Here is a 24,332-nt window from a genome sequence, read left to right as displayed (position 1 = left end):
GAACTCCACAAAGGGGCAGGAGCACCTCGGGAATGTATCCGCTGGCCCCAGCTGCAGCCCAGCTCCCAAATTCCATCAGAAAGTTCCAGCCACACACACATCCCATGTCAAGATCACTTAATAACAGGACAGATTCTCCAAATGGCCATTTTTAATAATTTTTAAAAACGCTCTCTTTTCTTAAACCCACATTAAGCATATGGCAAGCCATGTGCTGGCTGCATCACCTCCTGCAAACTCAATACTGGCCTCTTGTTTTTCACCTTCCATCTGGGGAGACATAAATCCTACTTAGAGTCAAACCTCAGGAGATGTGTGAAGCATGTACGAGTCAAAGATAAACAGCCTGCTTTGCCCTTGGACACATAAGCTGGATTTTCTCCAGTAATCCAGGCCCTTCTCAGAAACAGCCAAGAGCAAGGAAACTTTTCAACACGATGATCCATAACAACACACACACACACACACACACACACACACACTCACCGAAAAGAGTGAGTCTGGCAGTCGAGGTAGCTGACAGCCACAATACAGGCAGAATTTCAGCACGTTGCTTCCTCCTCCCAGGCCCTGCCAACACAGCTCGGGCTGATCCACACAAATTCCACATTTCCACTCAAGCCCCATATAGCTCTGCTAATACCCATCAGCCAGCAGACAAAATCTTTTATTTCCCCATAAGCCTGCAACAACAACAGAAAAAGATGCATTTGCACCAGCTTTGGGAATAGAGGGGAGACACCAGAGGCCCTCAGGATTATCTTGGCAGAGAATGAATTTTGTTGGCACGTGTATGGTTCATCAGGCATTGATTAAGAGTCACAGGATTTGGAGACTGGTATCAATCAGAGCACCTCAGAGTGGAAACAAAGAAAACTACTTTCCGGGTCCAGAAGGGAAGCCGGGAGCAGTGGCCGTCCAGCTTTTAGTGGAACATTTCAGAAAGGTGGCAGATTTTCTCCATTCTTCGTCCCCCCTCCCCGTGTCCCCATCCTCTGCCATGTGACCTGCAGCTCTTCCCACAGAGGCAGACATGCTTCCCTGACCCTGGACCTCAGGCTCAGCCTTGAGACTTGATGTGGCCAGTGAAATGCTAGCAGAGTAGCCAAAGCAGGGGCTGGGAACGTGCTAGGGGGTAAGTACTCCCCCTTGCTTGCTTCTTTCTCCAGAGCAAGAAGCCAGGCCAGTGAGGCCCCCCACCTGAGGAGGTGACAGACTCAAGCTGCAGAGTGAGACAGCCTCCAGCACCCCCAGATCCGGGAGAGTTGGTGCTGCCATGTGAAGCCATGAGTTGGTCTGGGTTGGGTTTTTTTTTTTTTAATTAATTAACTTATGGCTGCACGCTTTGTACTGTGTGTGGGCTTTCTCTAGCTGCGGTGAGTGAGGGCTATTCTCTAGTTGCGGTGCACAGGCTTCTCATTGCCGTGACTTCTCTTGTTGTTGAGCAGGGGCTCTAGGTGCACGGACTTCAATAGTTGTGTCTCCCAGGCTTAGTTGCCCCATGGCATTTGGGATCTTAGTTTCTGGACCAGGGATTGAACCAATGTCGCCTGCATTGCAAGTCAGATTCTTAACCACTGGGCCATCAGGGTAGTTCCTGGGCTGGCTTATTATGCATCGCTATTGAGCCAATAGCTGACCAATACAGACACTTCAAATCACACTTCCAGGGGTGGGCCTCTGAGGTCTCACCATCACTCTTACAAGGAACTTGCTGACTGCTGCCAATCAGGAAAACTCAACTTGACAAGAAGGGTGTTGCCTTGTCAATATCATTGTCATTGGACAGTGACATTTCTGCTGTGCTGGCTTTGTGCTTGTCTACCAGGCCGTGGGTGACCTTGGCCATTGAAACAATCCAAAACAAGGGTAGTCAGTCCTGGATGTGGTGACCTGTCAGCTAGTTTGTGACAGCTCTCGAGTCTCCTCTGCATCTCCCTCCCTCCTTGGGATGCTGGGGGAGACATCACTTGTGGAGAAGATTGGTCCTGGCACTGAGTGTCCACACAACTGAGGAACTTCACAGAGTGAGTGATGGTCATGCCAGAGGCAGGTCATTTTGGAAAAGGCTAAACCCTCACTGCAGCCCAGCAGCCCTGGTGACCCTACCCTCCTGGCCCTTCTGGGTCCCATCACAAGTGCCCTATTCTGATGCTTGTACACCCAGGTTCAGAGGAGCATCACTCAACATCACCAAAAGGTAGAAGCAATTCAAGGGTTCATCGATGGAAGAATGGATAAACAAAATGTGGTCCACCCATTCAATGGGATATTATTCAACCATAAATGGAAGAAAATCCCAACAGGCTGCAATGTGGATGAACCTTAAGGACCTTAAGCTCAGTGAAATCATCAATGCACAGAAAGACAAGTACTGCATGATTCTACTTAGATGAGGTTCCCAGAAGAGTCAAATTCAGACAGGAAGAAGAATGGTGGTTTCCAGGGGCTAGCGGGATGGGAATGGGGGTCTGTTTGTGTAGTGGACAGAGTTCTAGTTTGGGATGATGATAAAGTTCTGGTGGTGGTTGGTGGTGCCGGCTGCACAACAGTGTGAATGTGCTCAATACCACTGACTGTACACTTAAAAATGGAAAATTTGGGGTTATAAATATCTTACTACAACCTTAAAAAAATGACCTGTCCTATGTACCAACTTCTTGATGCCCAGCTCCCACTCGACTGTCAGACAGCAAGGCCATCTGGGAAGTAGAACCGTCACAGGGTGGGCATGGGGAAGGCACTGCCTGCTGCCAACCTGTCCTCTTTGGTTCCCTTCGGTTTCCGCAGGTATCTCCAGCATCCTCGCTGCTTTAACTCAAATGAAGTGACTACTCATGGGGACAACCCAGGCGCAGGGGTGGGCCTGTAGGAAGACACTGGGGTAGGGAGAGTCCTCCAGATGCTCCCTGGAGCCCACAGAGGCAGCAGCACTCCCATGGTGACAAATCAGCACAGGGCATGCTTATCACACACCCCACATACTTATTGCACACTCTCAGTGGGAGAGGGAGGGCTCTTTGTGGCTGGCGTCTGGCTGAAAGCTGGAACTTGAGCAGGTGGGGGTCCCAGTTGCAGATCCTCTTCCCAGTTGCTGAGCATGTCAGGGTTCGTCCTTCATGACATCATTCCCGCATTGTCACATCGTTCTCCTCTTGCTTTAAAAGAATAACCTTTGCTTGACCCTGCTGCCCAAGAACTTTCCTCTAAGATTCCACCAGGCTACGTAGGGCAGATGAGAATGCAGGCTGTAAATCAGCAGCCCTCATGAGATTTTGACCCATTAATCCATCAAAAGAAGATTTGCTACCTCTTAGCTCCAGAGAGAGACCAGAAATCCTCTCCCGCGATTGCCCAGAGGCTCAGGCACCACAATACTGCTACTCTGCACTTCTGCAGGAATTCGCTGGATGTCCGTGCTCTTCACTGTGCCTGTCACTTGCAGTTGTACCAACATCCCCAATGCAGCGGAAGGATTTTGTTACCAGGTGCCTTTGCTTGTCCCCAGATTGTTCATGAGGGAAGAAGCTAAACCTGAAATGTTGAGGATAACATAAACCACCCCCATAACCTATAGGATTCAGACAACCTTCCAGATTGGGAGTTCTTTGAGAGCTGGAGCCACCTCTGTCCTCTAGCACTGAGCCCTAGGGCCTGGCAAAGGATGGGTGGATCGCTGGGTGACTGGTGGGTAGATAATGGATAGGTGAATGAGTGGGTGGGTGGATAGATAGGTGGATAGATGGCTGGGTGGATATATGACTGGGTGGATAGATGGCTGGGTGGATGGATGGCTGGGTGGATGGATGAGTAGATAAATAAATGAATCTCTAGCCAAGCAGCAGACATTCTTGCTCAGAATCTATCTTAGTAGCCTTGTAGCTTCCCTCGTTTGTAAAGTGGAGTGACGGTAGTTCTTTTTCTACCCATTCCATGAGGCTGTTGTGAGAAAAAAAAAATGGATGATATATTATAAAATCCTTGGGCTATCTTTACAGAATTATACAAATGAGAAGAAGCATTGTTCAAAAGAAAATCTTTTCTACAGCCTAGTAAATGCTTATAGGAGAACTCGTTGGTACAATCCGTGACTTAATGAGCCTCTTGAGGGAAATAGCACTGAGTGTTTGGGAGGCAGGATTCAGAACAGCAGAGACTTGGTCAACAATCCATCTCACCTTAGATAGGGCTGCACACTACATAAATCATCACACCTGTACCTCCTACAGGGACCGTGAGCTTATGGAGGGCAGGTACTTGTGTCTTAGACCTATAATCCCCCACATCAGTAAAAACGAGTAACTAATATGCCTACTGCAGTGATAACAAAATCATATCATGAAAAAAGATTTCTTCACAAAAAGAAAATAATGCACAAATACTAGCATGAAACACCTGTGTGGACTGTGTCCTGATATGACTCTAAATTTAGAGATAGACATTTGAAGTGAAACTGAAAGTCGCTCAGTCATGTCCAACTCTTCGCAACTCCATGAACTATCCAGGCCAGAATACTGGAGTGGGTACCCTTTCCCTTCTCCATGGGATCTTCCCAGCCCAGGGATTGAACCCACATCTCCCGCATTGCAGGCGGATTCTTTACCGGCTGAGCCACAAGAGAAGCCCAAGAATACTAGAGTGGGTCGCCTATCCCTTTTCCAGTGGATCTTCCTGACCCAGGAATCGAACTGGGGTCTCCTGCATTGCAGGCAGATTCTTTACCAACTGAGCTATAGGGGAAGCCCTATTTAAACCTTATATTAAAAACCTATTTAAACCTTGTATTAAAGATGGACATGGGGCTTGCATGATCACAAGGAGGGGAGATAATGTGAGACAGTCTACACAAAGAGCCTGATGCTGACATATAAAATCACTCCATTCATAGTGGCTTATTATGGTCCCTGTGACTTGGGGGTCACTTGGTCTCTGTGGTCCTGGACCCCCTGTCTTCTTTCCTTGTCTCAGAAGAGATCCCCTTCCCTCCCCTTTGGGTGGGGCAGGAGGTGGTGAGGGCGGTCCAGGTCAGAGGGAGACAGGAGCAACTGGTCACACAGGAGGGGTTGGAATCCCTAGGCTAGTGACCCTGTCGCCTCTTCCTCCCCACTCCAGCTGTTGTCCAGCTGGACCCCAACCACCAAGGCCGGAGGGTCAAGTGTTCACCTTTCCTGGGTGTACATGAGATTGCAGAACCATCACTGGACTTGTTTGGGGCTCTGGACCAAGGCAGTCAAGCTAGACTGGGAAAGAAAGGGGGTGTGACTGTCACAGGCTTGTCCTCAGAGCACCCCCAATGTGCTGGCAGCTGCCTGCTGCCTGCTGCAGGGCTCACTGGGGCACAGGAGTGAGGGAACACAGTGGCAGTTTTTATGCGTGACAGCTCTATGAAAAGGGCATAGCATTTACTTTAGCAAATTTGGGACTGGGGATTGGTGAACTGACCAAAGTTGGTAAATATCAAGGGTTAAGCAGCAGGCCCCCCATTATCCACGCCATCTCTGAGTTGCAGACATCAGACTTCCTAAAGGACAGGAGCTGGGGGTCAGCAGGGACTCAGACGCATTAGAATTCCTAATGTCACCATCTCACAGTTGGGGATGAAATGAAACAGCTCTATTTTAACCACATAATGTCCCCGGGAGCTGGACCCCAAATGATCTCTAATTATTACAGATATCTCTGATTTCTGGGCTGGTTTCCAAGGCTACTATTGTGGCTGTTCAGTCATGGCTGGGGGCTTGGAGTGATGGTCAGAGAATCAGACACAGGGGAAGTGGGATGCTGCAGGAGGCCCGCTGTGGCTTCAGGAGCCATCCTGTGCTCTTGAAGTCATGGAGAAGGAGGCATTCGCTGGGCTCAAGACATTTAACCCCCAGCTGAGCTAGAAAAGCTAGATGTTCACAGAGCTTGGTGACTGACTGAGTCACTGGCCCAAGGGTCCCAGGGAACTTCTGGCTCTCTTACTACTTTCCCTGAGAGATTTTCACAGGAGTCTCCTCCCACCCCAGACCCAGGACTCACTCAGAAGTAGAGAGGGGACTTGTCTTTGGTTGTCATAAGTCTGGGGACACTATGGCACTGAGTAGGCAGGGACCAGAGATGCCAAATGTCCCTCACTGCACACACAGCACCACTGAGGTTGTTGCTGTTCTGTCGCTAAGTTGTAGCCAACTCTTTGTGACCCTATGGACTGCAGCACACCAGGCTTCCCTGTCCTTCACTATCTCCCAGAGTTTGCTCAAACTCATGTCCATTGAGTCGGTGATGCCATCCAACCATCTCGTCCTCTGTCACCCTCCTTCTCCTCCTGCCCTCAATCTGTCCCAGCATCAGGGTCTTTTCCAATGAGTCAGCTCTTGCATCAGGTGGCCAGAGTACTAGAGCTTCAGTTTCAGCATCATTCCAATGAATATTCAGGGTTGATTTCCTTTAGCATTGACAGGTTTGATCACAGCACCATTGCAATGGCTAAATTTTCTGTGTCAGCTTTGCTGGGCCATGGTGCCCAGTTGTCTGGTCAAACACCATCTAGATGTTGCTATAAAGGTACTTTTCAGAAGATATTAATATTTAACTCAGTAGATTTTGAGTAAAGTAGTTATAGATGACCCTTCCTAGTGTGGGTGAGCCTCCTCAAATCAGTTGAAGGCCTTAAGAGAACAAACTGAGGTTCCCAGAAGAGGAAGGAAGTTTGCTGCCATGCTGCCTTGGGCTCAAGACTCCTACATCAACTCCTGCTGGAATGTCCAGTGCCTTGCAGACTTGAGATGGGCCAGCCCCACAATCTCCGGAAGCAATTCCTTAAAATAATCTTTCCCCTCTCTCCTCCTCACACACCCCTACACCCTTTCTCTGTATCTATATCCTGCTGGTTCTCTTTCTCTGGAGGACCCTGACTAGTACAACCACTCTGACCCAAACAGGGTCCCCCAGAAAGTCACTGAGTGGCCTGACCCAGTCCCACATGGACCGCCTGTTCCCTGCCTCTATAATGGAGGGATAAGATGGAAGGCCACTCTGTACTAAAGTTCTGGGATTCAACATTAAAAGTGAACCCCAGGGAGGCAGCCTGTAGGGAAGTGCCTGATATGTAAAGGAGACAGCAGGTCCAGGTCATGAAATGAGGCTGAGTCCCCTCAAAGCTGGCCCTCAAGTCTGCCCACCAGCCCCCAAAGGCCAGCAGCCCCTTTGCAAATGGCTCCAACCCATAGCCTTCCTCCCACACACGTGGAGGCTCGGATCTCTAGTCAATTGTCAAACTGGATTGTTGGAGACAACAAAATCTCTTCAGTGTGATGGTCCCGTGGTGGATTTCTGGCCTGTATTTTCTAGTCAAATAGTCCTGGAGGTTGTGTTTGTTCTGAAACCTCAGGGCTTGACCTTTCTGGGAAGGGCAGTTGTGGATGGAGCAGGGCAGAGCCAAGGAAGAAGGGTTAGCACCAAGGAGCAGAGGTGTCTGTGACCTGGGTCTCAAGCCCCACTTGGGATTGCTTTAAAGACTGACCCGAGTGCTTAGAAAGCCTGGATCTCCTGGGTGCCTCCAACCAAAGCAGCCATGGTCCAGTGGAGGCACCTGGATTCTTGGCTCACAGGACCTGGGTTCTGGCCACCAACTTGCTGTGTGACCACAGACAAGCCACTTGCCCCCTCAGTCTCAGCTTCCCCATCTGGAATGTAGGCCTTGTGGTCTCTGGGTGTTGGTGGCCCCTAGTCACCATCATGATGCTGGCCTCCAGGGCTCTGGGCAGCTGCCCTGCAGCACAACCTATGTCCTCAAATCCCACCTGTGTCTGCTCCACACCAGCCTTGCTGGTCTCGCCCATAAACAGACAGTCCACTTCATGGAAACAAAAACCTCAGCATGGACAAGAAAGCCCAAGGTACCAAAGAGAGACAATGACTCCAGAGCAAACCTGAGATGCCGCAGCAAAAACAAAGGCGATGAGAAATCCAGGAATGACAGAAGTCTGTGCCAGGAAGTTCTGGTCCAAGTGTGGAGCCCCTGAGTTGAGCCTTGAGGAGAATAGACAGAGCCCAAGCCATACACGGAGGGCAACAGGGATGAGAGGGGCTCAGGGCAGGGACTTCTCCCCAGAAAGGAAGTAATAAGCAATCAGGATACAGGAGAAAATGCAGTGCTTTTAAGAAAGCTCTGGTCCAATAAATGCAAATGAAAACAAGGAGTGATTCTGAACCTCCCGTGGGGTGACAGAGCCCAGGTGAGCAGTCCTGCAAGGGACCCAGAGCCTCAGAAACTCAAAGACAAGGAGCCAGGCTCTGCCCCACTGCCATGTAGTGTTCACATTCATGTGCACACGTTTTCAAATGGAAAGCATCGCTCTGGGGCCAAAGCCAGAGACATGAGACAGTTACTGCCTTGCAATGGAAAGAAAGACCACCAACCAGGGCAGTGAAAACCGGAGCAGGACTTGGAATCAAGGGTGTCCCAGGAAGACAGGCCAGCACTCCCCTTCTCACCAGGAGGACAGAGAGGCTGTGAAAGCCCACACCTGAGACACAGAATCCAAGTACAGAATCCAAAGCCAGAAAGTGAGTGGGGGAACCTCACGGAAGTGGGGAGAGGGCCAGGTGCCATCAGTGAGGAAGCCTCACCCAGCACAGCAGATAATCTCTAAAGCAGATAAATCAAGAAACAGCATTATGAGTGTATTATTTAGGCTTGCGGAGACGACCGCCATATAATTAAAAATGAAAGAGTTAAAAGTGCTTGCCTTCAGGGCTGAGAAAGGAGGAACAGGAAGAGGGTTCTTTATAAACCTCTCTGAACTGAGTTTGTTTTTTTTTTTTTCTTTTCTAATTTGATTTTTCAAGAGTGCATGAGTGATAAAAGAAGAAAAGAAAATGAGAAAGCCTGACCTTCAAGCCCAGTTTTGCATGGTTGAGGCCTTTTCAGCTGCTGCTGATTCTGTGTGTGACTCAGTGCCGGGCATCCCCCCAACAAATTCCCCCAATCCTGATTTCCTGCAGGCAGATCTTTTATTAATAGTTGCAGCATGCGGGATCCAGTTCCCTGACCAGGGATCAAACCTGGGCCCCCTGCACTGGGAGCACAGTTTGAACCACTGGGCCACCAAGGAAGTCCCACCTTGGCCATTTTACATGGAGTAGTCTTGGGAGTTCTCTAGCAGTCCAGTAGTTAGAACTTGGCATTTTCACTGGTCTGGGTTCAATCCCTGGTCGGGGAACTAGGGGACTGCTGAAAAAAGATGTGGCAACTCGTGCAGTGTGGCCAAAATAAATAAATAAATAGATAAAATAGAAGAAGTCTGTAGAGAGGGATGCGGCAAGCGGACTGTAGGAAATAAAAAACAAATCAACCATGTGAAAGTAGTTTCTAAGCCCTAAATTCTAGGAGGGCAGCAGGAATTCATATTATTGTTAACAGCATCTCGAAAAGCACTGTTATCATTGTTGCCTGTGTTCTCTGGTGACAGGGGATTCTCAGGGGTGGGGTCCAGGCCCTGTCTCTATCCTCCCGTACCGAATTCCACCATCAAGTGATGATGCTACCAAGCCTGGCTGGACCAAAGAGAATGAGCACAAGGCTAAGTTAGGACCTGGCAGGGTTCAAACTCCAGCTCCACTTCTCGGAGGCTCCAGCCAGGCCACGTCTTTGAGATTTCCCATCCACCCTCCCAAGGAGTCCCTTCCAAAGAGACAGATCCATTTCTACTCCCAAAAACAACACAGAAAGGGGAGGTTGGTTCATCCAGCAGTGGGGCCCTGAAGCTTCTCTCACCTCTTCTGTGGATGATCCAGCAGGTGGGGGGGAGGTGGTCCCTGCTGAGCTCTTGTGAGAGGACCCTGCCCCACCCATGCCTCCACAGACAGTAAATGAACCTGGTCCCAATTAAGGATGACACACTCAGGATGGGAGGCCAGAGTGCTTAGTGATGTTTTTAGTTGTTACTTTTCATTGTGGAAAAATTCACATAACATAAAATTGACCATATTAACCATTTAAAGTGTACAGTTCAGTGGCATTAAGTACATTCACATCACCACCATCCATCTCCAGACCTTCATTTTCCCATGCTGAAACTCTGTTCCCATTAAACACTGACTCCCCACTGCCCCTTCCAAAGCCCCAGGCATCCACTATTCTACTGTGTCTCTATGGATTTGGCTACCCTAGGAACCTCATACAAGGAGAATCATAGGGTATTTGTCCTCTTGTGTCTGGCTTATTTCATTTAGCATAATGAGGTTCATCTTTAAGGTTCATCTACATTGTAGCATACGTTAAAATTTCCTTCACTTTTAAGACTGAATGATATTCTGTTGTGTGGATGCACCATATTTTGCTTATCCATTCATCCACTGAGGGACACTTGGGTTGCTTCTACCTTTTGGCTGTTCTGAATAATGCTGCCAAGAACATCAGTGTGCACATATCAGACTGTGCTCAGTTTGGGGGACTTTGGCTGTTCTCATAAGGGCCCTTTCTCTTACAGAATTCAAAGTACTTGTTTTAAAATCAGCACAGTGAACACAGTGGAGCTCTTTCTCAGCCCCGGCAAATGCTAAGAATGTCTTACCTAATCTGCTCAGGAGGGCATTTCTATGCTTACCCCCATTTTTTTCCTTAATATTTACTTATTTGGCTGCACCAGGTTTTAGTTGCAGCACACAGGGTCTTGGATTTTCATTTCAGGAGGTGGGATCTTTCGTTGCAGCATTCAAACTCTTAGTTTCTGCATGTGGGTTCTAGTTCCTTGGCCAGGAATCAAACCTGGTCCCCGCTGCATTAGGAGTGTGGAGTCGTAGCCACTGAACCATATGTACCCCCATTCTACAGATGAGGAAACTGAGGCACAGAGAAGCTAAGAAACTTATCCAAGGTCACATATGAAGTAACCACTAGGGAAGGCTTGGATCAGGACAGTCTGATGAATCCACGTCCTAAAGCATTCTGCTCGATGCTTTTAGTGTCCCCATGAAAAACAGGTCAGCATAATTGTTGTTCTGCAGAAAAACTTAAGTCACAGACAACTTAAGCAGCTCTGAAGGCCACACAGCCTTACCTCTGATTCTGCTTCTGCATCTTAGAAATCCATAGTACCATTATTTCTGACATCTCCCCACCCCTTCCTTGCCTCTTCAGACACAGCATTTCTAGGACTTTACTTTTTTTAAAATCCAACCTCAGTTAGCCATCCCACAGCTCAATAGAGGCATCGTGACCTCATAATCCACAAGAGGTAAGCTGTTTGCTGAAACCTGAATGAATCAGACAAGAGAAAGTTTAGGCGGCCAGGGGGAGCTAAAAGCCCCTAAAAGTTTAAAGAGGTTCTGCCAAATGGGTGATTGGCTCCCGCTGAGATTAGTTTTAATCAATTATTAAGCAACAGTTTAATATTTTAAGAGTTTGCTCAATCACAGAGAAATGAAAACATTTCATGACTTTCTTCTCCTGTACTTTCCAAAATTAAAAAAAAAAAAGCAAAACAAGTATAGACACAGTAGCATGGATAAAAAAAAAAAGATTTTTATTGAAATAATTGGATGTCCTTTTTTTTTTAAACTTCTTTTTATCCCCCACAAAGCTCCATTCAACATGAGCCCAAGTGGTGCAGAGTTCTGATTGCCTGACATTCCAGCATGTTATGTTCAAGGGAAATTTGTCCTAAAGTGCCCTGGCTCACTGACAGTGGAGAGGCAGCCCCTTTTCTCAAGGTCTCCAGGTGGGCCATGTGGGAGAGACTAGCATCAGGTCCTTAAGCTCTGTCTGTCCTCTGCAGATCTGAGTTACCCCACCCCTCCTTGTTCCCCAAGCCCTGCCTTTCCAGCCAATAATCCAGGAACTGGGAGGAAAAGGATAGAAAGCAACAGGAGTAGAGAAGAATAAAAGTACATTACCAGCTATATGATCAACCCTGGAGCAATATTTATTCTGTGGTCAATTCCCCTTTGAAATCTTTGATATAAGGTAGCTTTTTGAATATGAATCCCTTTGATATAAGATAGCTTTTTTCATTCATGCATCTATTCATAAACCCACCCATCATTCATGCACACATAGCCTCATCCATCTACCCATCCACACATTCATCCATCCACCCATCCAGCTATCCATCCACCTATCCATGCATCCATCCACTCATCCTCCACCCATCCATCTACACACCTATCTATCCATCTGTCTATGTATCCATCTCTCCAACCATCCACCTATCCATCTACCCATCCATCCTTCCATCCACCCATCCATCAAACCAGTCAATCCTAAAGAAAGTCAATGCTGAATATTCATTGGAAGGACTGATGCTGAAGCTGAAGTTCCAATACTTTGGCCACCTGATGCGAAGAGCCCACTCATTAGAAAAGACCCGGATGCTGGGAAAGACTGAAGACAGGAGGAGAAGGGAACAGCAGAGGACAAGATGCTTGGTTGGCATCACCGACTCGATGGACATGAGTTTGAGCGAACTCCAGGAGAGGGTGAAGGACAGGGAACCTGGTGTGCTGCAGTCCATGGATTGCAAAGAGTCAGACATGACTGAGCGACTGAACAACCATAACAGTCCATCTAACTACTCATTTATCCATTCATCCGCTCATCCAACCATCCACCACTCAGTCACCCGCCATTCATCCATCAATCCATCTATTCATCCAGCCAGCCAGCCAGTCATCTATCCATCAATCCATCCATCCGTCTACCCATTCATCAAGGTGCTAAGTGCTAAACTAAAATCTCCTCAGAGTAAGCTGGGCACGAGGGACAGAGTGGTCCATCCTCAGGGCAGGTAGGCCTCACAGGGAAGGGCCTCTGCGCTCAGTCCAAGTAAACCAGATGGGGTGAGGAGCCGCCAGTCCAGAGAGAGAGACCAACACTGAGACATGGGCCCCAAACCCCATTTGGTTCATCTGAGCCAGCTCCAGCATATTCTGCCCCTTCAATATCCAGTATCCTGCCCTGTTGAATAAGGACATCAACCATTCTCTAGGGGCCTGCAGAGTGGGGGCTACTTTGAAGTGGTATGTGTGCAGGGCAGACCCCAGCATTTCCTGCCGGTCCCTGTCTCCCATGGGAAGTTCATGGGGGGAGGAAGCGGTCAAGATTGGAACCTGTTTCAGCAGATTATTCAGGTCCATTCGCTGTATCTAGATCATGCTGTGTCCTAATTAATGCAGACCTTCAAGGTTGTACTGTATTTGCAAAGTTTTCTGAAATGGGCCAGCGCTTTAAACTACTTCCGCCTCCCCACCTGGAATTTTCTCTTCCTCCCTGAGGCTGCCCCCAGAAGCCCCCCAGCTTCCGCTCGTGGAGGGGAGTCCTTCTGTACAACGGGAACATGAGAACTTGCTTTTGACTTTTCTGAACTCTGAGCCTCACTAACCAGGGGCGTCAGATAATTGATTTGCCCCCATAAAATTCATAAGTGACTAACCCATCCAAGAATTCCCAGGCTGCTCCTGGCCCGATGTTCTGTCCTTACTGGTGTGGGTTATTTTCAGCGGACGTCACCGAAGAGGGGGTGGATCTCAGTCAGGAGCCATGGCTGCAGAGATGCTGGGCCCTGCCAGGGCCGAGCCTTGCCTACAGTCTTTGGGTTCAATAACAGGGTTTGCTTTAACTCTTCAGACAGGGGATCTGTATATCCTAAAGACAGTATGTAAAATATTTATTAAGAAAAGTATCTATTTTTAACTAGGGGTGATTTCAGTTCTATTATTCATGCAGCCTCGGAGGGCAGGCTTCATGCTTGGCAGCTTGCAGGAGCTGGAGGACCAGACAGAGGGGAATCTGGAATCAGAGGAGGGAGGTCTGGGGGAGGGCAAGGGGGGAATTCCAGGGGGTGGGGGTGGGGGCAGCTAATGTCACCTGCCTGATTTCAGTCAAACCTCCACATTTAGGGAATTGTTCACAGGAGCTGGTGAAAACTTTGGCCCCGTTTTAAACCCAAAGCCATGTGCGCTCGTAGCCAACTCTTTCGAGGCTCCCTCTTACAGGGGTCTGGCCCTGTAGGAATTGAGGAACATGCCCCCTCCGTGTGCAGAGCCGGGTAAACATCCCTGTTAGAGACAGGTGCCTGCTTCCCTGGCAGCCCCATGCCGATGAGTCTCGAAAAACAAGCGGCAGCCTGCCAGAACCCAGACCAGGATGTGCTTGGCAACTCATGGGACTGGTGAGTGTGCCAGGGTGGTGATCCACTGCCGGATGAGCTTCGCTTGCCCTTCAATCCCCCAGATCTCCCCAGAGATGCCAAACATCTGGAGCAGGGTAAAGCACAGGGGTTCAGGGGTGGGTCACCAAGCAGGAATCCTGAGTCCGCCAGGACCAACTCTTGACCCGGGGCCAGTCCCTTGGTTACTCAGAGCCTCAGTGCTCTCATCTGTGAATGGGGAACCCAAGAACATTCTCCCCCAGAAGTGTTCTAGTTGCAGAAGATGCTCCTATCTGTGCTGCCCCAGCACCACTGCAGAGTGGACACACGGTCCCCGGGGGCGCAGTGCTCTCACTATGTCGAGACCTCCATTCTGTGGGTGAGGAAGTGATGACAGAGGAAGAGAAATGGAGACAGATGCCGGGCCTTGCGCCCAACACAGGTTATTTCAGTTGAGCCTGTGCACTTTGCATTATTGATGCCACTTCCAGGTGAGGAACTGGTCCCCACAAACCCTTCCATCCTTCCTCACACACATGGGGACCCAGTGTCAGAGAAGAGGCCCCAAATGGGGTAACGCTTAGGCCATTACCTCCTGCTCAGCAGTCCAGCGTGCAGACCCGGAGCCTCACTTGTCTCATTCCCAGAGGTGGGCCCAGAGTGGGGTGCCCTTGAGAAGCACGGGCCGTGACAGATACCCTGAATCCCTGCTGCAGCCTGACTCTGCCCAGTGGAATCAGAGGGGAGGATGAGAGCAGGACAGGGGAAGGCACAATGCCTGGGGTTTAAAGAACATCAGGGGCAAACACAGAGGGACAGAGGAAGGCAGGAACCAGGACAGCTAGGTCAGTGCCAGAGGGCCCCGTGTAAAACCCAATTACCACTCCTGCTGTGAAGGGACCGCTGGGAAGGTCACTAGGTCAGAGTGGTTCTGGCCCTCGGCTCACTCAGCTCACCTTGGCCTGCATCCTGGCACAGATCCCCAGACAGGTCACCGCGGCCACCTGGGCCCCAACTCCTCAGCAGAGAATGGGGGGTGGGGGGAGGAAGACGCAGAACTCCAAACTACTCCTTCCCTGGAAGGTTGGTGGGGAGACACCTGCCCCCTCCTGGGGACCTCCTCAGCTGCCCTGCATCCTGCTCTCTCCCACGCCCTCTTCTGCTCTTGCTCCAGCGGAGCTCTCAGCTGGAGTGAACCCACAGATGCCAGGACGTCACCCAGCTCAGGCTGGCCTTGCTCTCCAGCCTGCATCCTGGGATGGTCCCCCTGGCACCCTAGTGACCTCCTCACCTCCCCGCTCCCATGTCCCACCTTCTGCTCCCTTTCAGCTTTGCAGCCCAGAATCTTCCCACCCTGCTCCCAGGCTCCCCAGTCCCAGGAAATACCCAGGGAACTGGCACAGATTCAGGGCCACTCGGTCACATCCAGCAGGCTTTGACAACTGTTCACAGAGTGTGAATTATTTCTCATGGGCATCTAGGTTTTTTTTTAAGTGTTATTAAGCATAAAATTAATAAATGAAGATATGCCATCACCATTTTTAAAGAAAAGAAGACAGAAGCCTGGGTTGGGTGGGGGTGGAAACCCTCAATGGTCAGATAAAAACTGAGACGTAGTCTAGGTATCCTCTGAGTCCTCTCTGACCCAAGCCTGTTGGGTTCGATTAATTCAGTTTGGTTCTGGGCCCCCAGGCATCCCACCCCCACCTCTGACTATGGCCAGCACCACACCCCGGACTGCCACCACTCTGGAACAGCAGGACTCCCTCCTGAGGAGCTCTGTCACCAGCTAATACTCAGTCTCACCTTTGACCTGAGGTCAGATTCCCACCCCCACACACCCCTGCCAGCAGGGTCCCAGCACCTCCTCACATTAGAGTGGGAGATGGGCAGCTAGCTGGGCCTCACCCCAAACCACCTGCATGGGACAATCCAGGGCTGCACACACGTCAACCCCCACAAGAACTGGTGACTCTAGGCTCAGCTCCCGGACGTGGAGACCATCGCTGTCTCTATTCTACACACCAGAGACCACGGTTTATCAAGTTGGTGGGACCTGCGCACAGGGACAAGGACTTGCACCCACGCTGGCCTGTTGCCAAAACCCGTCCCCACAGCCACCGGAGTGCACCGCCTGCCCCAACCCCCAGGTCTGGGTTCTGAGCCATATGCCCGTCTCTAGGCTCCACATACAGCTCGGGGAGGAAGGAGGGCCATGGAGAGCACTCAGGGACATCACCCTCTGGCTGGTCTCACCACGCTTGCTATGCTCCCTTCTGGGGATGGCCGGCCCCACACCCCTCCCATGCCATCCTGAGTGGGGGCACATTGCCTACACCCATCCCCCATTCTGTTCATAGCCTGGAGAATAAGAGGTACCTGACCCAGAAGCGGAGCACACGAGAGGCTTCTCTCCCGCCCCTGCACTCCCTGGCGAGGGCTGCCTTGCAGCGTGCCAGGGCGCTCTGGGGTGGACACACAGCAAAACTTCCTAATGGCCAAGTTATTGCCTTTATTTATGTCCCTCCATGGAGATGCTCCAGGCTTCCCAGCAGCAAAACACTTTAACAACAGTAAGAGAAGCCTGGATCCCATCTATAGGAACCCTGGAACCTGTAGCTGGCACTCAGCTCCATCCTGGAGGGTGGACTGGAGAGAACAGTCAGCTCCTTCGTGGAGGGAGGGGTGCAAGTGGGCAGCTGGGGCTGAGGGCTCGCAGATGTCGAAGAGGAGGTGCAGCCTGACTTGCTGGGTTGCAGCTGCTGCGAGCCACTCTTGGCCTTGATGGACGGTACTATGACAGCGTATTGAGAATCTGTTATGTCCAGACTGTGCCAGGGGCTTCATACATTTCCTCTCCTGCCATCTTCCCCCAAATCCCATGTCTCGTTATCACCATATTTCAGATGTGCTCATTGGCATTCAGAGAGGTAAACTTGAGCAAGGACCACAGTTGGTCATCACTGTGTGAGTACGTGCTAAGTCACTTCCGTCGTGTCTGACTCTTTGCAACGCCATGGACTGTAGCCCGCCAGGCTCCTCTGTCCATGGGACTCTCCAGGCAAGAATACTGGAGTGGGCTGCCATGCCCTCCTCCAGGGGATCTTCCCAACCCAGGGATTGAACCCATATCTCTTATGTCTCCTGCACTGGCAGGTAGGTTATTTACCACTAGTGTCACCTGGGAAGCAGTAGGATCCAAACCCAGGCTTCTGGGGTGGGGTGGGGTAGGGCGTGTAGGCAAAGCTGTGTTACTAACTGTGCAGCTGCACCCTTCAGAGGTAAGAAAGTTCCTTCAATGATCTTTCCAACACACACACAACCACACTACCTCTTTCTCCAGTGACCCTCATCTGTGTCTGAAGCCCAGGCCCCCTCCACTCCTCCCAAATGCCTTGCCCACATCCTGTGATAAGTCGGTTTGTAACAGCTGAAAGAGCATCCTCCACCGGGCAGGATGCTGGTTGCAAAGAGCAAAGTTTAACTTAACCGGGGTCAAGTTAAACAGAAAAGGTATTTTTTGGAAGATATCACTTTCCTTAAGGAAAAACAGAAACCAGGAGAATGAAGCATGGGCAGGCCCAGGGAAACTGGGCTGACCCCTTGGTCAATTTGTCTGTCAGGACATGGGACTAGGAGGCCACTAGGTCACACCACGGTCAAAGCATTCTGATGTGTCAATTGCTAAAAATGACAGGTGCCCTTTCTTTTTATCTCCCAAGGGATGTCCCCCACAGGTCATCGAGGCCTCCTATTACCTTGGTCACTCGGGGATCCAGTCACTCTGCCAGGGAGACAAAAAAGGGTAATGTGGGGGTTCTGAAATGCCCTGGGCTAAAGCCATGCTCAGGCTGGATTCAATGACCGCACAAGGCCTCCAGCCACAGGGGTCAGTGCGGCGTCCCCTGAAGAAGATGGAAATACTTGGACAACACGACAAGAGTGGTCACCAGGGTCATTTGCTAGCACTGGGTTTCCATGGGAAGCGAGAAGCCCTTCAGCTGTTATCAGGAAACCGAAGAAGCCCTGGGGGTTGGTCCCTGGCCTCACTAGGCTAACCGGACGAGCCCTGGGGAGGGCAGCGCCTGGCATCTCCACCAAGCCCATGTGGCTCTGCTGACTCCTAAAGAGCTGATCAGAGGGCACAGCAGAGGAAACCCCCTCCTGCTGAACCCCCTCATCCAAGCCATGGAGAACCATCCAGACTTCCCATGCGGCAGATTGGGGAACCTCCAAGATTTAACAGAAGTTGAGGAAGCCACCAGGGGCAGAGGGCACTCACCCATGCCTCGGTGACAGGCCCTCATGCAAAGGTGACCGGAACCTGCCATCCAGGGCTCCTACTGCTGCCTTGCTTCTGGTCTCTCTCTCCCCTTGGGAGCCCTTGTCACCCTTCACAGATGCCTTCCCAGTATTGGAAGGCGTCATGCTCAGTCAAGGCTGGCTGATGACTATCCATATGCCGTCCTGGCCCCTCTCCGTGAGACTCCCTTCCCCAAGACGCTGCCCTTCCTGTGGTGATGGTGACCACTCTCCTCTAGTGTGTCCATCCCAGCCCACCTCTTCCAGAGAGCCTTCTAGGAGGTCTGGGAATAGGCCACAGAGGAGCTGGAGGCTGGGGGTTGGGGGGTGGGGACGCTGGGTCCTTGGGCAAGCATCTGAGCTCCTCTGTGTGGCTTCAGTTCCTGCATTTGTAGTGAGGGCTGGGGACCATATGATCCACCCATTCCCACTTCTGGGTATATATATATAAAATCAGTGAAGGCGGGGTCCAGGAGAGAGATCTGTACACCCACCTTTATAGCAGCACCACCCCAATCACCAAATGGTGAAAGCAACCCACCTGTCCATCATCAGGTGAGTGGATAAACCAAATGCAGTTCCATTCATACAATGGAATAGTACTCAGCCTTGAAAAGGAAGGATGTTCTGACACCTGTTACAACATGGAAGGACTTTGAGGACATTATGCTCAGTGAAATAAGCCAGTGGCAATAGGACAAATATGTATGATTCCACTTATATGAGGTCCTTAAAAGAGTCAAATTCAGGAAGACAGAGAGTGGAATGATGGGTACCCGGGCCTGCAGGGAGGAGGGATAGAGAGTAGAGTTTCAGTGGGGCAGAGTTTCAGTTTGGAAAGATGAAAGATTCCTGGAGAGCGTTGCACAACAATGTGAAGGTACTTAAGACCACTGAACTGTATGCTTTAAAATAGTTACAATGGTAAATTTTTAAGTTATGTATGTATTACCACAATTTAAAACATTTTAAAATTTAAATTAAAAAATTTAAAAGGTGGAGAGAGAGAGCTGTTGTCCTGGGGCCCAACTTGACGTGTGACTCAGAAGCCCACTTTCCTTCCTTTTCTGTGTCTTGGCAGGAGCCCCCTACTCCGGGATCCATGGCTCAGCCCTTCCTTCATTCCCTTATGTTATTACTAGTACCTGAGCATCTTGAGGGAGAGAAAGACTAAAAACAATCATAATCAGCATTTACTAAGTTTTACCAAGTTATTTCTGCAGACTAACACTATTATAAAAGCTTTACAGGGCTTGTCCAATTTAACCCTTGACAGCCCAGAGAGGTGAAGTCACCTGTTCAAGGTCACACAGCAGCTGAGCAGAGGAGCCAGCTCTGGCCCAGTCATGTTGCTCAAGCCATCTCTCATTGCCAGGCTCCCTGACCATCTTCCCACCACCCAGTAGTGTCTAGAGTGTGCTCCAAGTCAGCGCACATGTAGTGCCTGGGAAACAGGCAAAGAAAACAGCAGTGCCCAAGAGCCTGGGTCCTGATCCTGGGCTGTAGCCAGGCCAAGCTTCTCCGTTACCAAGTGTGTGCTTTCTAATGCATGGTGGGCTTGCCAGGAAGGAGCCGTCTGTTCTTTTTCTATCTGTGTGGCGATGCTAGCCACTCCCTTCTGTCTGGATGCAGCCCCTGGCCCCAGCACGTCTTCCTTCCCTGGGGGACCCTCAGCTGCCCAGCTGTATGGCCCATGGATCCATCATACCATCATCCAAGCTCACAGGCTCTTTGAAAACCACATTTCCAAAAAAAAAAAAGAAAAGAAAACCACATTTCCCTTGACCTATTTCCCCAGGAATGTAGGAAGGCAGCCTAGGTGACGCAAAGGCCACACGGGATCTGGAGACCCTGGTCAGCGCTGTCTCTGGCCCTCTTCTTAGGAAACCTTCATATCTCAGACATTTAGACCCTTGCTCTAGCCCCTGTGATACCCGTGGTTATTGCCCAGGGAAATGGACCCCTCCAGGAGTCTTCGGGACAAGCAGGCTGCAGCTGAGGGTGGCCATTGCCTTGTGTGGGCATTTGGGACATTGAGGATTCACCGTAAGCCCACCACAATTGGACATAGACCTGTGCACTGAAGTGAGCGGTGACAAGTCATGTCATGGACACATGATGTGTATATGTGGGTGGTGAGACCCATGTGTGCAAGAGAGGAGGGCACCAATGCACCTGCCACTGTGGGTGGACCCCAGGCACACGGTAAATGCTACGGCAGCAAATCAGTTTTACAAAGCAATGTGTCCTCTCTCTCCAGCTGGCCCCAGGAGGCTTAACTTAATCACTCTGGAACAATGTCAGAAGATAGCCCCGGATGCACAAATCCCTGCCTTCTGAGACAAACGAGACAATCCGTGCCCTCTCTGGGCCAGCAGGTCTGAAGTGCCCTCAGACAGAGGTGCCCTCGGGCAGGGTTAGGAGGTTGCCTAAGAGTCTCTTCTGGCCCATCTGTGCTTGCTCCCCCTCCCCAGTTCACTTCTATCCCCTCCCCCACCAGAACCAGAGCTCTCATGAGCCCCTCCTCCCTCCCTGGAAAGAGCAAAACTGTCCCCCTCACTTCCCAGTGAAGCCCCTCATCAGAAACAAAATCCCAGTCTATTAGCTGCAGGGTGGGAGGCATCACCCAGGTCCTCTCTGGGAGGGAGTGAGGTCCAGACAAAGAAATGAGACTTACAGTGGCCTTTCAGACACTTGTGATTCCCAGCAGGGGTTCTGTGGACTGCGATCCTGTCACTAGGAGCCACCTGCCCCACGGCAACACCGGGGGTGATGCTGACCCAGATCTGGGAGGTCCTTCACTCATTCTCAGGAAATCACGGCAATGACTTTATGGGGCAGCGGGGGTGACCAGAGCTCAGAAGCAGAGGTAACTTGCAGAAAGGCCACACAGCTCTGAGTTCAGGGTGGGGTGGCAACTCTGGTCTGGAGGGGCCCAGGGTCTCCAGGGAAAGCCTCCCCCATCGCTGCCTCAGCCCTCCTCCAGTGTCTGGGTTCCCAGGAGCTGCCCTTTCCCTGGGGCTGATTATAGAAAGGGAAACAATACAAGCTTTGGAGAAATAATTTCTATGAATGGTTCAGTCACCATCCCTCCAGCAGCAGCAGCAGCAGCCTGGCCGGCAGCCAATCAGAGAGGGGCCCACTGCTCCCGCCCTGGGAAGGCCCCCTCCTGGGGCTTGGGATTCCCCCTTCCCCCCCAGATCTGCTCAGCCCCAACCTGAAGCCTCTCTCTCCCTTTATGTCCTTTTAAAGGGAACACTGCAGATTTAAACCACAAATTAAATTTTTAATGAAACCGCATACAGTAGTGCCTGATGCCATGCAATATTGATGAGATCACAGTGTCCGGCCGGCGGGAGCTTGCCCTGGAAAGCTTTTTAGGATGTTACGCAATCTGGAACCAAATTAATTATTTGCAACAAAGGGATCCGTGTCTCTGTAGTGCTGCTGGAGCCCAGCGAGTGTAAAACAGGCGCCTTTCATTACTGCCAGCTATAAATGGCAGTCATGGGAAGGAAGCGGTGACTTTACAGACCCAGATACTATGAGTGTGAGGCCGAGATAAAAGGATGGAGGAGAGGGAGAGGGAGTGTGTGCTCCTGTGAGACAGAGAGAAAGGGGGGGATGGAGAGGCCCTGCCAGGGAGCACCAAGGCCTGCCAGCCACACGCTGCAGCAAAATGCAGCTCACGTCTTAGAAGTCTTAGAAGCAGGCTCTGAGTTCCTCCACCCAGTGCTCCTGGGCAACCCCTCACTTAAAGCGGCAGCAGGGCTGGGCACGTCCAGAGGGAGGTCGGATATGATGTCCCCCACCTGGGGTGACAGCTGTCCACGCAGCGGGGCCCGAGTCTGGCCATCAGAAGGTGGGCTTCCCAGTGACTAGGTCTCAGTCCTGCTGTGATACTCTCCCAGCTGTGCCCGGTTCAGCTCTGATGAAGGGCCCCTTCTGCAGCACACCCACAGCCTGCCCAGGACCTAGAGAGAATGTGGCAGGGCCAAGCAGCCTAGTGGACCCCTCCAGACTGGTGGAGCTGGGCCTGCAAGAGCCTCCCTGGGTGTCTGGTCACCTATGGTCAGACAAGACTGTGGGGTGGGCTCGGGGAATGAGCTCACACTCTGGACAGGAGCTGCCTTCTTGGGCCCCCAGACCCTCCACATCAGTCCCAGTGCTGGTCCTCCACTGGTTCACTCTGTGCTCTTAACATGACTTCCAGGGAGGCACAGAACATCCCTCTTTCACAGATGAAGAAACCGAGACTCCAGAGACTGAGTGACTTGTCTTAGGTTTAAGACTAGAGGATCAGCCTGCATCCTGGCTGACCACTAAGGGGCGTGTCCATGACAGTACAGGCAGGCAGCACTGATCTCCCTCCACTCCTGTTTAAAGGCCAGGGGTTATGAGACAGCTGGTTGGAGCTGGGAAAAGTCCCCCAAACATGACTGTTGGAAATGTCCCCAGACTGATCTGAGGGATAAGGAGACAGACAAGAAAGGGGGCAGCAAGGGTGAGTCAGAGGCTTGTGGAGGGGAGACCAGGCTGCAGGGGTCCCTGAGAAATCACCCAGGACAGTCAAGGAGGCCAAGAACCAAACACGGTCAATGTTGGACTTCACAGAGAACGGATGCTGCTTCCACACATGGCATAATTTTAGGCGTTCTCCCTGCCTCCATCCTGCTCACAGCGATCATCCCACCCGGTCACCAGGGCAGCCTCCAAAATGGTCTTCCGGTCTGCTCCATTGCCAGGGCTAGAGCTATTCTCCACTGAGTGGCCAGAAGAAGCTTTCAAAAATAGTCACCTGCACCCTCCTACACTCTCGGTGGGAATGTAAATTGGTGCAGCTACTATACAGAACAGTATGGAGGATCCCTCAAAAACTAAAAACAGAGACTTCCTTGACAGTCCAGTGGTTAAGACTCCCCACTTTCATTGCAGGGGGCACAGGTTCGATCCCTGATTGGGGAACTAAGATTCAGCATGCCACTCAGAGTGGCCAAAGAAAAAAAGCTAAAAATAGAGTTGCCATATGATCCAGCAATTCCACTCCTAGGCATATACCTGGAGAAAAATCTAATTTGAATTAAAAACATGCACCTCAATGTTCACAGCAGCACTGTTTACATCAGCCAAGCCATGGAAGCAACCTAAATGCTTATCAATAGATAAATGGATAAAGAAAATGTGGCATATACATATACAATGAACTACTACTCAGTCATAATAAAGAATGAAATAATGTCATTCACAGCAACACGGATGGACCTAGGGATTATCATACTAAGTGAAGTAAGTCAGAGAAAGACAAGATACATGATATATCACTTACACGTGAAATCTAAATAAATGATACAAATGAACTTATTTACAAAACAGAAATTGACTCACAAACACAGAAAACAAACTCATGGATCCCAAAGGGGAAAGGGTGGGGGAGGGATTAGGAGGTTGGGATTAACAGACACACTGCTGCTGCTGCTGCTAAGTCACTTCAGTCGTGTCTGACTCTGTGCGACCCCATAGACGGCAGCCCACCAGGCTCTCCCGTCCCTGGGATTCTCCAGGCAAGAACACTGGAGTGGGTTGCCATTTCCTTCTCCACAGACACACACTACTCTATATAAAATAGATAAGCAATAAGGACCTACTGTACAGCACACAGAACTATATGCAATATTTGTAACAACATATATGTTGTATATATATTATATACATAACTGAATCACTTTGTTGTACACTTGAAACTAACACAACACTGTAAATCAACTCTACTTCAATTTTTAAAGAACTGTCACCTGCTCTAAACCATTCTGTGACTCCCCATGCCCCACTGCAATCTCAGCCCTTTAGTGCATCCAACAAAGAAGGCCCTGCTGAACTCCATGTTCGCCCCTGCCCCCA

General features: G+C 50.5%; 1 protein-coding gene across 1 annotated transcript in view; it reads right to left on the bottom strand.

Moving 5' to 3' along the window:
• Positions 1–8: 8 nt before the first annotated feature.
• ENDOV (endonuclease V) overlaps positions 9–24,332 on the bottom strand; it is a 90,220-nt gene continuing 65,896 nt past the window's right edge. Inside the window, exon 10 of the mRNA XM_065910014.1 lies at positions 9–3,939. Within this exon, the coding sequence (XP_065766086.1) occupies positions 3,923–3,939 (17 nt within the window). The 3' untranslated portion in view covers positions 9–3,922. The remainder of the gene's footprint in view (positions 3,940–24,332) is intronic.

This window comes from Muntiacus reevesi, chromosome 18 (assembly GCF_963930625.1).
Source record: "Muntiacus reevesi chromosome 18, mMunRee1.1, whole genome shotgun sequence".
NCBI lineage: Eukaryota > Metazoa > Chordata > Mammalia > Artiodactyla > Cervidae > Muntiacus > Muntiacus reevesi.
This window is presented reverse-complemented; position numbering and strand designations above follow the sequence as displayed.